At 49.6% G+C, this 13,250-nt stretch overlaps 1 protein-coding gene across 11 annotated transcripts in view; it reads right to left on the bottom strand.

The window, feature by feature from the left end:
• Positions 1 to 5,872: 5,872 nt before the first annotated feature.
• RGS8 (regulator of G protein signaling 8) overlaps positions 5,873 to 13,250 on the bottom strand; it is a 28,918-nt gene continuing 21,540 nt past the window's right edge. For all 11 annotated transcript variants that reach the window (XM_052801853.1, XM_052801854.1, XM_052801858.1 and 8 more), the window contains one exon: positions 5,873 to 12,531. In XM_052801853.1, the coding sequence (XP_052657813.1) occupies positions 12,349 to 12,531 (183 nt within the window). In that variant the 3' untranslated portion in view covers positions 5,873 to 12,348. The remainder of the gene's footprint in view (positions 12,532 to 13,250) is intronic.

Below are 13,250 nucleotides of genomic sequence, written 5' to 3'. Positions count from 1 at the left end.
GCGCAGAACCTTGCCAGAGCATCTTGCCCGTGGGAGATGAGCCGTGCCAGGGAAGGTGGCAGCATGCAGCCATTTCGGCCCTGGGCCAGGGAGAAAGGCTCCTCTCAAGCTGCCTTCAGGGAGCAAAAGCACAAGGATATCGGGATGGGAGACCTTTGGAGAAGCACTAGGCACCTCAGCTCCTTTGAACTGTAGCAGCGACTCCTGTCTTTCTCCCACCACTTAGAAAAAGCCACTGAATTTTCTTGCCCACAGCTAGTCAGAAAAGATGCATCAGGACTAATGACTGAACACACATTTTTAGTTCCTGTCTCGGCTTTAATGCTAAGAGCAGCCTCTTTCCCAACAGCTCTGGTTTTTTTCACTTGAATAAACAGGTTTAAGACTTCTTGGTTAGCAGATTTTCAGCTTCAGATAAACATTTGGAGCTACAGAAAGCTCTTGTTCATGTCTTCCCTGTGCCTTAAAACCATGATTAGAGCTGTGATCCTTGCTGTGGATTTAAGGAAAGAAGGGGAAGAGTAAGGGTGAGAGGGCTGTAAGATTGCCTTTGTCTGTACAGATGCTGAGAAGGTCTGTGCATGCCCACAGCATGGACATCACTTGATCTAACGCAGGTTTTGGAGGTCCTTGGCCACATCAGCTTGGTGCTCCACCCCAGCTCACTGCAACTCTGGGAGCACTGGTGTCGCAGCAGCGGTGCCATGCTGACGTGGGTATGGGCTCCTGGTACCCACAGGAGAGGGTCGCACCCAGGTATTTTGGCACTGGCCACGCACATATATGCTTTGCACTCACCTCCCAGCTGTAGTGGCTGGCCAACAACAACAGCCATGGGCCTGGGGCAGTAACAGCCCTTCTCCTCCATTATCCGTATCTCCCTTCTGTCTCCTCCCTGGTTCTCTGCACAGATGCAGTGCTCCGTGATGCCCTGGTGTTGTTTTGTCTCATCATTTTGGGGCATGCCCAGTGTTAAGCAGGGCTTCATCTGTGTCCTTTTTCCCTTTAAAACTGTGCTCACGCATTGCAGCCCGTCCTCCCACCTACAGATTTGCAAAGTCAATAGGATGCTCTGGTGACTCTCCCCGGTGCTTGAGGCATCCCCCAAGCAGGTTATGCTGAGAGGAAAACCTCCAGGAGGCTGAGCACGTTACAGACACACAGGACAGATGAATTCTGGCAGCAAGTCCGTGGTCCCCGAGACAGCCGCTGTGCTGGGAGCCACATGCTGCTTGAAGCAGCCAGGGAAATGTAACCGTATGGCAAAACCACAGCCAGGACATCAGCAACAGCCACGGCCTGTGGGAGAGGAGCACGGGTGGTGCAAGCCAGAGCGGAGAAACTCTGCACATCTCTGCCCTGGTGTGACAGCCTGCTGAAACTTCCACTTTGCTTCAGCCCGTCTCCCCACTGCTTTTTCCCCCATAGAAATAAAGTGCATTGGGCAAGTGTGTGTGTGGTTTTACCTTGTCCCCTCTGTAGCAGCTTTTGAAGCACTTGGCTCAGGTGAGGCAAAGCTGACAGCAAGGCAGAAGTGAGGAAACACCTGTGGTGGGAGCTTGGTCCCTGCAAGCCCCCACAGGAGGGAGAGACCCCTATAATACCTCAGTGGGAGGGAAAGAGTCAATCAAAGGCTGTATCTTCTTGGGCACCACAGTTGCTCAGCCAGAAGATGCACAAAGCTGTAAGAAATGCCATGCTCACGACAGAGTCCCATGCTTGGGTGTTTGAACCGGTGCGTGGCTCTGGGACATGGCGCAGTGCCAGTACCACGCGTGCAGGTCTGAGCCCAGGGGCAGGAATGGGATCGGGCTGTTCCGGCGATGTCCTCCCCGCCAAGGCCAGGACAGACCCTCTGCCTGCTCTGCCGTAGTCACCAGCCCCCTTGCACAAACCATCGGCTGGCAGCTCTGTTCCCTTGGGCAGCTTTTTTAACTCTCCCCTTCGATGGAGTGGGAGATGCTGTTCAAGGATAGGCAGCTCGCCAGCGTGGGATGCAGGGGGTGCAATATTTGATAACACAGAGCTCTTCAGTAGGGTTATGCAATAGCCTCCAAGCCCGATGATGTATGTGTACTCAAATGTCTTTATGCTGCTCTATATCTAATTTAATTACGTGCTTCCTGTCTCATTTAGCTTAGCAGCCTCCCGCGGCTCCAGCTCAGTTGCCTGTATTATCAGTCCTTGTTTTGGAACACAAAAAAAAACCTCATCTGTGTCGAAACGCCTGGGGCCGGACTCTCTTCCTGTAACCAGTGCTGCAGGCTTGCCGGCATGAAACCCATCTCCCATCCATGGGGACCGGCCTTCTTGGGGTTTCATTTCCACCAGGGAAGTCTGGGCAACCCAGGCAGGGTGCACTGGGGGGACCCTGCACACTTGGGCTGGGAGATGGCTGGACCGTGGAAGCACCTGCGGTGGGAGAGCTGCATCTGCAGCTGGCCTTTGCCAATGCAGCACCGACGTTTGCAGGGGTACAGCTACCAGCTTTCTCCATCAGAAGCAAAACACAAAACCTCTCAGCCCCAGGTATTGCTGCTGTTGTTTCTGAGTTAGTATTTGTGAAGTGCCAGCAGCCTTGAAAAATAGGAAAATAAAGTTTTCAGCCCCAAAGCTACACAAATGGGGCAGGTAACAGGGAAAGAAGGAGGGACTGGTGACAGGGTGCATAGTGCCCTTGCACATGTGCCCTAAAGCACAGCCAGGCTCTCAGGAGAGTTTCTGGTACCAGGTATTTTTATATGGTTTGAGTGGAATAAGAAGGGGAGGATACGGAAAGGGATGGGAAGGGGAGGCAGGGAGGAGAGCAAGAGCAAGAGCAAGCCATGCTGCTGGGGTCTTGCTGCACCACAGAAGAAGCGGGCCAGGCAGGCTGACCGAAGAGCCTGACAGCCGAGTTCTCCTAAACCGATGGGGAACCACAGAGACGGTGATCAGGAGCAGTAAAACCTGAAGGCAGCACCACACACTCCCTGTACTGCTTCAGCAGAGACTGCTAGAAGCCCAAGTTCCCCGGAGCTGTCTGCATGAAATCAGGGAGATGCTGAATGCAAAGGAGTAGAAGGGAGAGACTTAAAGGCACTGCTGGTGTTGCACAGCCCCTTCCTCCACCAGCAAGCTGTTGTTAGGCTCTGGGTGTGTTTAAGGAGAGATGTAGGCAAATGAGACGGAGAAAGGGGTGCTGGCAGGGGATCACCCATGACAGGAGGTTGCGGGGCGTTTGCAAGGGGTCCCCAAGGAACCACATTGCAGCTGGGTCTTGGCCACGGGCACAGCTTATGAGACAGGGATCATCAGGGGCTGCTGCAGGACACCATGCTCATGTGGTTGCAGGTGAGCTTTGCTCCATCTGTGCCTCCCGGCCCTGGTGCAGGACAGGCAGCTGCCCACGCAGGCAGCGGCGCTTGTCCCTTGGCAGCTCCTGCATGACAACAGGCCCTCACCCTAACCCACGGGGCGTTTAATTGATTCCCAACAAAAGCGCACTCTGCGTTCACATGAAGCACGAGAGGAAATAGCTGCTCTGGAAATTTGTAGCAGTGCGGAAAGAGATTATTGAAATAAAAAAAATTAGAATTACAAATGAGCTTTTCAAGTGGCAGCTGTTATCCACTCTGCTCACATGCTCGCTTTGCACAGCGCCGGAGCACATCTGCGTAGGGAGAGGTATCTGACAGCAGGTATTTTTAATCTTCTCTTTCTGTTCCCAGCACCTGCTCTTTAAAGCCACTGAACAGCAAAAAAAAACCCCAACAAAGACGATGGCTAAATATATCCTAACTAAGAAGAGAGACAGAGCAGCGCTAATGGCAGATCCTTCCTTGGATGCATGCAAATTGTTTTGGCTCAGAGACAGGCTTAGAGGGAAGAAGCAGCAGATGAAAAGGAAAAACAATAAAAGAAGGGAAGGGAATTAGGGCAAAAAAAAGGGGATAGAAAGAAGACAGAGGGACTGATAAGTTCCACTGCACCAATTTCCAGAGAAAAACAAGCTCATTTAATTTTTGTTTTTAAATGCAACCCTGTGCAGACCACGTAGCAAACACTCACCTTTTGGCAGGGAGAATGGGCTGTGCACCAGGCAAGGAGTGCCCTCAGTGTGCCCAGGGCCAGGCAGGATCCAGGTCACTACTCTCCCTCACTTGCTAGACTTGCTCAGGAGACGCTCTGCTTGGCCTCAGCCCTTCCCCATCGAAGTCCTTTCTTCTGGTAGCCAGCAGCCCACCCAAACAACCCCCCAGCTGCCTTCACTCTGGTCTCTGCCCCTGCTAACACCTCCCCTTCCTGCTTTAGTAGCCAGGATTGCCCTCAGCTGCCTCCCAACCCTTCCCCAGCAAGCCCAGGCTCCTCCAGATTTCCTAAACTGGCCCTTGGGACTCTCCGAGTCGCTTTGACTTCTCCAGCTCTCGCTGCCTATCTCTAGCTCATGCATGCCCTGGTCCCCAGATGTGTTTTCCCTGCCTGCTGAGTTGGCTCTTGCCTTTCCCATTCCTTACTTGTTTGTCCCCATCCCTACTACCAGCCCTCACCCTGGGCTTTGCCGGTGACTTGCCAGCCTATTGCTGCTCATCTCTCACCAGTTTATCCCCCAAGCAAGGATCAAGCCGAGACCTTGATGCCAGCTGCCTGCTGGAGCCTGGGGCTGCTTTTTATCAACTGGAGAAAGCATTTGTTTGCTTTTTGTGGCCTGATCATGCTTGAGCCATCCACACTGCTCCCTTTGCTGGGAGACCTTGCTTGTGCATCCCCCACCACTGGTCCTGGTATGGGGAGCAGACTCGGCACTTGTTTTCATGCTTGGCAATAAGGCAGTGTGACCAAAACACGGCCAGAGGGGCAGGCAGGAGCTATGCCACTGGCAGCGCGGGGTCCACAGGAAAGGCTGGTGCCGCAACCATGCCACCTTTGCTGTGGCCATTTCTGGCTGCATGTCAGTGCGTTTAATGGGCTGATAAAGAGCTCCCCAGCCATCGCTGCCTCTCCCCACAGGACAGCAGGATGTATACAGAGGTGGTTGGGCTGGAGAGAGCCACCCGGCTGCCTTGGCAGCCCCACGTCTCCCTGCCACACTCCCGGCAGGGACAGTTCTTGGTTTTCCATTTTCCCAAAGAAGTAGCTACCCAGTGCTGCTACCCTGGTTGCAGTGTGGTGAGCCCAGCCCCTCCAGGAAGGTCCTACAGATTTACATGTGTTTCTGTGAGGTACCTGGTTCAGGGGAGCAGGCAATTTGTCTGCGATGAGTGGCTGCTCATGCGACCCATCTGCACTGGCCATCACCGCTCTCCATGCTGCCTGCGTCCCTGCGCTGAAGCCAGCGCTCCTGCTTGGCTCCGACCACAGCTACTCCCCAGGCAGATGCCAGCAGCCCCTCACTGAAGCTTTGCTGCAGCCTTCTCCAAGAACGGCTGCTCCTGATGCTGCTTGTGCTCAGGTCCTTGCTTTTGGGGTTTGGGGTGGGCAGTCCATCACAGGCAGCAGTGGGGTGTACCCAGAAAAGGACAGCAATGCACTGGTGGAAGCCTCTTCAGCTTTACCTTCCTTGTAGTCTCCTAGATCCTAGTGACAATATTTCTGACTCATGTCCCCAAACCACACCTCCAGGGAGACTGGTTCTAAATTGCCTCAACAGAGGACACTGACTGCTTAGAGTTAACAGGTCCCTTCTTCACTGTCCCATCCAGCATGTCTGCACCAGTGAAACCAGAACACAGAAGGATGAGGGCAGGGTCCAAGAAAGCACAAGCTTCTCCCATCCTTTTCCTCCTCAGCAATTCTGCCAGGAGATACCCCTCCATCCCTGGGCTCGCAGTTCCCACTTTCCACGCAGGAAAACGTGCTCGACTCACATCTTTTCAGACACTCAGGCAGAGAGTAACTAGTCTCAGGCTGTTTATTACGTCCTCATGGTCTCTATACAGTACAGGTGAGTAACACTTTACAATGTGGTGATACAACTTAGGGGGGATATCATCACTGGTCAGACAGCTGGTATGGCTGAGGAGCTTCTCCAGCCTCATAGGGGAAGGTGAGCCTAAGAAACGAGCAGGTAATGCAGAAGGAAGGTCAAACAAACCGAACTCGAGCCCATGCCTTCCCCTGAACTGGAAGGAATCAGACTGAACAACCCACATGTCCTGCCCAAACAGCTCCTGCTGTTATCTACCAACACCAGCAGCACCCAGACACTGTGGAGGCAGTTACAGCATCAGGACCTAATTAAAATAAAAACATGGCATAGGGAAGGTCTTAAAAGAGCTGGTCTTTCTACCCAGCTACCTGGTGGCTCGCTTCTGAGTTTACTCCATACTTTAATGCCCTCCTAAATCTCTCCGGAGCCACCCACAAGCATGTTTCCCAAGGAACAAGTCATCTTTATTATTTAAGACAGCCTTATTCGGTGCTTGGGTTTGGAGTCAGATCCTCAAGGCCCCTTCCTGCCAGTGGGACACTACCAACCCACTGAAGATGGAGGTGCCAGAGAGCTTAAAGAAAAATCTGAACTCTGCGTGTCTGATTTGGGTTGCTTGTAGAGGAGGGGGGGAGAGAGGTTATAGGAGGATGAGATACTTCAGTCATAGTTTTTAGGGAAGGGGGATCTACCCCAGGGAGTACTTGTACCCTGCTCTCTTCATTACCAGTAATCCCGCAGAGGACTGCATAAGTAAACATAACACAAGATGCCTCCTCCCCCTCATTGCTTCTTAACTGGTGACTGCGGGCACTGATAGAGCAACATGAAGACATTTCTCTTAGGATAATGCTGTTATCTACACTATAAATGCAAAGCCGAGCAGCTCCTCATCCGTCATGTTTTAGATCCAGCCTGGGGCACGCAGCACATGATGCAAACTGGGAGCTGTGGGGCTACTGGAGACAAGCGATTCCCACTGTGGCTGGTCTCCATACCTCACACCAGCTCCCTCCAGAAGCAGGCACTGCCTTTTCTTCTGTGCCTTTTTGCCAGAAACATTGGGGTTTTTGGTAATAAGCTCATCCCCTTTTGCCACCTCCCTCCCATGCCCTCAGTTCCCTGAACTCCAGTTAAGTTTACTGCAGTCTCCAATTAGAGATACATCCCTCCAGTAAAACCAAGAGGAGGCACAGAGCAGAACGACTGACTTTACTAAGCAAATACAACACACACACCTTTATTTACACTCTTTTTTTTTATATCAGAAAGCCAAGAGGAAGCACAGCTGTGATCCTGCTGAAGCAGCCGCTGCCTCTGTGCAGCACGGCTGCCTTCTCAACTAGCCAGCCCCTGCCACAAGCACAGCACGTGGAGCGTGGATGGAAGAAGACGACATGATACTGGGGACAAGACGAGCCTCTGCAAAGCCCAAGGGGTGTGTGGAAGAGAAAAGCATTCTGATCTAGCAGCAAAATGTGCTTTAATTCCAGTTTTGTGATATAATGCTTCGACACTGGAGAAAACACAGTACCAAGGAAGACAACTGCAGCAGCCGCAGGAAAGAAAGATAATGCAGAAATGATGTGAAGCATTTTCTTCTTATATAATGGGCAAGGAATAGCTACTAGGAGCTTTATAGTGACAGTAGGAGGTATGTAGGAGAGAGATGGCAAGACCAGAAACAAGTGTCTGGGGAAGTAAAAGGCAAAGAAGAGAGGAGGGATATATGGGGATGGAGGGTGTGCAAACAGGAGGGCATGGGAGGAGGTTATGTGAGACCCAGGCTCAGGTATATGGGGACAAACAGTGCTGGTGGAGAGGAAGGTTGGCATGGACAGGAGTGCTTCAGAGGGGAAACCGTAAGGAGGAAGAAGAGGGAAGACCACAAGGACAGGACTGAGAAGGAAAGAGGGGTTTGGAGGGAGAAGCAAGAGGCCCCCAGGGAGGGGAGAGCTTGCACTGACATGTGAGAGGCACTCCAGGACTGGCATGAGGTATGCTTTGCTATTGCTCTGAATGCTGTAAACATTTTGGTTTTGTGTCTATCAGTGAACATTCAGTTCAGTTTGATACATGTGCTCTTATGGGTAACTGGAAGCCGAGCAGAGTTTTACGTCTCTTATTACTAGTCAAACTTACACACGAGGCAAACACAACACTGGCTAAAAATCTCATTTTATGTCTTTTATGCCTAATTCTCCTATTTTAACATGCACATCTATGTCTCAGAAAAGCTTCTCTAGTAGGAGACACTAAATAACATACACATGAAGTCACATGCACTCCCACCCATCCACTCCCACAGACCCACACACACACCTATTTCCCTCCCCTGCTTAGCCTAGCGGGACTTTACCCTTCACACCTTCCCAGCGTGGAGGGCAGGGACCCATCAGTACATTAACAAGTCCAGTAAAAGTGATGGAAATCATCCCAAACCTGGCTGATGGGCCAAAGCAGGAGAAAGAAACTCAAAGCAGATTGGGGTTCTGCATCTGCTTCTGGAGTTAACAACACCTGAAGCTTATAGAAAAGGAAAGGCAATTTGTAAACTCTTCTTCCCTTTTGCTGTCAAAGGACTTGGGAGCTGACTGGATACAGGCCAGCAAAAACAGAATAAAAGGAGCTGAGGGAAACAATTTTTTTTTCCCCTCTCTTCATGTGGTGGCACACTCTGACATCACTTGAAACAGGAGGAAAATTTTGGAGGTGTGTGCTTGTGGAGAGGGGAAACAGGGTTATAAGTTATGAATAACCCTTTCACATCAGTAAGAGATGAATCAAAGATAGGATATTTGTCCTTGATAGGGATTAGTCATCACACAGTGCTTTCCGAAGCTTTGGTTCCATCGTTATTTCCTTAATCAGCCCATGGTTTAAGGGGAAGAGCTATAAGCTGCCTATTTTAATTCACTTCAGACTGACATTTGGCATAAAAGAAGCAGCTGGTGCCAATTTCTTGGTTTTGGGGTTTTTTTTTAAATTACTTTAAATAACTAGTCTGCTTCCCTTCAAGAGAGACAAACTGTAAGAGCAGCAACAAAAATAACTGTGATAGACTTATATGCCTCAGACAATACTTGTGCTCCACTCTATGCTCTAGGATGTTTCCCATGGAGGATATTATCTGGCACCAATGTAATTGGCAAAACACTTCTCCTACATCAGCCGGCATGTGAATACAGTTCCTGTCACCACTGCAGCAATGGCAGTTCTGAATGCACCCACTCAAAGCAATTCCCCAGGTCAATAGAGGAGAGAGGGGAGCTTGGTTTTTACAGGGTGTTGGCTACTTTGAAGTTTTTCCATGAGTTCTGAAACAAACTGAAAGGATGACAGCACCGATGCTGGAGGAGCTTGCTGACAGATGTTACATCCTGGGTCTTCTGGAGTCACACTCCGAACAGGACCAGCCTTTGTAGTCATCAGGGAAGCTTGGGAATTGTCCACACTTCTGAGTATCTGTTCCTCATTCCTCGACAAAAACATCTTGGTTCTGCTGTTTCCCCATCACCTGATTGTCTCTGCGACCCTCACTGCCATGGGTGGCTGCAGGGCACTTTGCTGAAAAAGCCTTGTCTGGGATGCATCAGCTGGCACTAGAGGTCAGCATCATCCAAGTCCACTCAGAAGGTTTATCGGTGGCTTTAAGAGAAATACCACAAGGCAGCTACCGTGGCTTTCTGCCTTCTCTTTGAAAGCAATGACTGCCTAAGACTGCTGTCTCTTACATCCAGGGCAGCACTGGGATGCTTTTTGTATGTGCAGTCAAAAGGAGGCTGAAACGGAAGAAGGCAGGGCCAGATGAGGTGGCCTCCCTTCATCCCCTGCAACACAGCTTGTTTGGCACCGCAGCATTGGGAAGCTGAGCTGCCACGTTGCAGCGGTTGGATCACCGGTTGCTGTGCCATTTTGCGGTCGCAGTGACACTGGGTACAACTGGCACCACAGGCCATCTCAAGGGGAACTATTTCGGCCAAAGCAATGCGTGCCCCTGAGAGATCCCAGTCCATCCTGTGTTATGCAGGTGTAGTAGACATAGTGTTTCTTGGAAAGGAGAGTTATTCCAGCCCCTCCTCACAGTCAGTGGCTTTGCATCCTCCCTTGCAGGTCAAGCATTGAGAGTGTTTCACTGCAATGTGGGGTGATTTGCCCTCCTCCTTCCCTTTCACCTATAGCAGGAGGGGGCTGTATAGGTGATGTGACTCTGTTCCACTTCCTATAGCCCAGATACCATGAGGGGCAGCCACTAGATGCATGAATCTATATCCTTTGCTTCTGTCTTTGACTCCTCCCAGAACATTGCACAAGTTTCCCCAGAGACCTGTCCTACTAGATCTTCTTTGCCAGGTACCTTGTTTGCCATAAAGCTGTGGGCTCATGAACAGCTAAACTCACAGCTGGTTGAGCCACTGCATGATGTAGACCCCTTGGATGAATCTGGGGCACTTTTCAGTGCCCATCTTTCACTGATCTTTTCCTACAAAACAACTGGAGAATTCTAGAGCTGACCAACCAGGTACTGAAAAGCAGGTTTCCCTACTGAACATAGATTTTGCACTTGCACTGTGTTTAGACTTTAGCGTCTTAGACACCACAGGAATACACCTCCAAAATAAAACAAACATGCTTACCATTCCTATCTTGATCCTAAACCTATTTGTTCTAATGCCCTGTGCAGCATCCTTACAAAAAGCCTCAAAACCTGCTTCCTACCTAATGTGTGGACAGTAACTTTTAATATCCAAGCAGGTTTTTTGTATCTCATTCCAAACACGTTATACTTAGCTGTAGAATTCAGTCTACCTAGTTTACACCACATTACACTAAACCTTCATCACCAGCTTTCTGATGTATCAAACGTACCCACCACCCTCAACTAGAGCAGAGGTTTACAGCCTCTGATCCGTGGGTGATTCAGAGAAGGAAAAGATCCATGGGGTCACTTTCCAGGCCTTCATAAAACTAAGAAAATAGACCTCTGGTCTGTAGGCTCAAATCCACAGACAGGCTGTCTGCTTCTCCACTAGAAAATATTGCAAGAATCTGACAGCCGATAAGCTAGAACAGCAATGCCATAGAAATGGGGCCTTCAGATGGTAAGTATTATTGCACAGCACAGAGGAGGTGCTACACAACTGCCATCTGCAGAGTCTTCTCCTGCAGCTGGCTATCCAGGCTATGGGAACAGGGCCAAAGTACCCTTCACACACCACTTCACACCCAGATGCTCGTGCTGCTCACTGCATGCTTCCCTGTGTCCTGTTTTTAAGCAAGCACCATGCAATAGGGTCCGTGTCTTTAGTAGTTCTTCACATGGCATTGAACCCACAGTGGACAATCGGTAGGTAACAACAGTCAATAATCAGTAAATAACAAAAATATAATTGTGATTTTTCATGTTACCTCTCCCTGCCATGCGCTGGTCAGGTACTACATGAAAAATGCTATCTGCCATAGCAGACAGGTCTTGTGCTCTTCTTAGATCTCAGCATGGGGCAGATGGGACATTCCTTCTCTTGACTCTTTCCCGACAGCTGGCAGGTTGTTCCCGAGAAGCCACCAAGGCTGTTAATGTCTCTGGCGGCCAGGAGTCTCTTTGTGTTAGGTTTTGGTACAGTGCCTAGTACAATGAAGCCTGAACAACGACTGGGGTCCTGAGGCTGAACTACAGTACAAGTAAATAATGTTAATGAAAAACAATCATTCTCACCAGAAGACTCGCCTGACCAGGTCTAGTGAGAGCTTTTGGGATTACCTTCCTCATGAGAAAAACTCAGCTTCTTGACTGTCATACAGAAAATAACTCTTAGTCTCCATCCCTGAAAGATAAGGGGCTGTGACAGGGTAGCAGCTGGTGTCATAAGGTGTGGAACCAAAATGGAAAGGTGAGCTGAGTTCGCTGGTATGGTTTCCATGCCGGGAAGCAGCATGAATCATGTGTCTTTGCCCTCTCTACCTCCCCTCAGTCTCTGGATCTGGACCCCAGCAGCCAGTGTGGGAGACAATGCTTTGGACCGGACTTGGCTTCACAAGTTTCAGAACTGCCCTTAGGGCCCTTCCAAACACAGGGGAGAGGTGAGAGCCAGGGACACGTCTGGAAGGATGGAAAGGTACAGTGGTGTTATTTACACACAAACCAACGTAGTAGTTTTAAAGGAAACCTGCTTTCCCAACAGATGACCCCATGACTAGAGAGGATTACGGGTTTGTGCTAGAGAGAGGCAACAACTGCAAGATGCTACCGCTAACCAAAAAAAAGTGCAGAAACTCAGAGAGTCCTAATACCACATCTGGATCATGCTCTGGAAGCCTTCTCTTCCTCTTCTCCCTCTTTTCTCATTCCCACTGCTTTTAACACCAAGAAAGTTTCACATTTAGACATGGGTTTTGGCTGTTGTGGGAAGCATATGGTTTCTGAGGGCCCCATCACTGCTCTAGCTTAGCCTCCTCTGGGTTTGAGACAGCAGGTCTGTGTAAATTTTGGATCTCAGGAACCTGGGGTAAGAGTCTTTCTCCATCAGGCTGTGCACCTTCCCCTGAGCTTGGTCAAAGCAAGAGAGGGAGGGCTCCTGCATATTTCTTCTTGTCAGCTCCCGTGTCTGGAAGTCTATGTTCACCTGGGAAAAGTAGCAGAAGAGAGTTTGGTACTGAGTGACCAGTTTGCCTGCTTCAAATGGCACATTTCGTCTCAGCCGTGGCTGTAAAAGCAGCAGCAGAATCAAGGTCCTACCCTCGTCCATGACTAAACAGCCCCCCAAACTCTGCAGGGTTTAGCGATCCAGTGTTAAAAATCCTGCCCCAAATTTGGAAAAGTTGAACTAGATTTATAGTGATCTGAGCACTTCTGAAATTAAATGGCTTTTATTCAGACTCTTAAGCACAGGTTTATGTAGCCCATCTTCTAAAATTGCTGATTCAGCCTAACCTCTCTCCTGTCTACCAAGATTCCTCTAGTGCCTTTATTCTGCACTACGTGCCCGATATAAGGGTGAATGAACTTTTAGATGAGTTTAAACTATTAGTATGCTCTTATTAAATGTTTTTAAACTTTGTTGTTATAAAATAAATTGTTTGATTTTTCCCATAACAGCTTCGTGTTACAGTATCTCAAGCAGGGACTTGAAAAAATAAACCACTCTGATGTTATGACTGCCATTTGTTTGCAAAGCCAACAAGGTGAGTTTTCCTGTTTTCTTTCCCTAGCAAAGCAGTCAGCGTTTGTTAGGGTTATTGTTTAAAACCTGGCTGAAAAGATGTTATTTGTTGTTACTAACCCAGTGTCCAAACTTAAAGGAGTCTAGAAAGTAAAGCTGTCTACCTTAACTCAGATGACAGC

The sequence above is a fragment of the Harpia harpyja genome, chromosome 11 (assembly GCF_026419915.1).
Source record: "Harpia harpyja isolate bHarHar1 chromosome 11, bHarHar1 primary haplotype, whole genome shotgun sequence".
In the NCBI taxonomy this organism is placed as follows: Eukaryota; Metazoa; Chordata; class Aves; order Accipitriformes; family Accipitridae; genus Harpia; species Harpia harpyja.
This window is presented reverse-complemented; position numbering and strand designations above follow the sequence as displayed.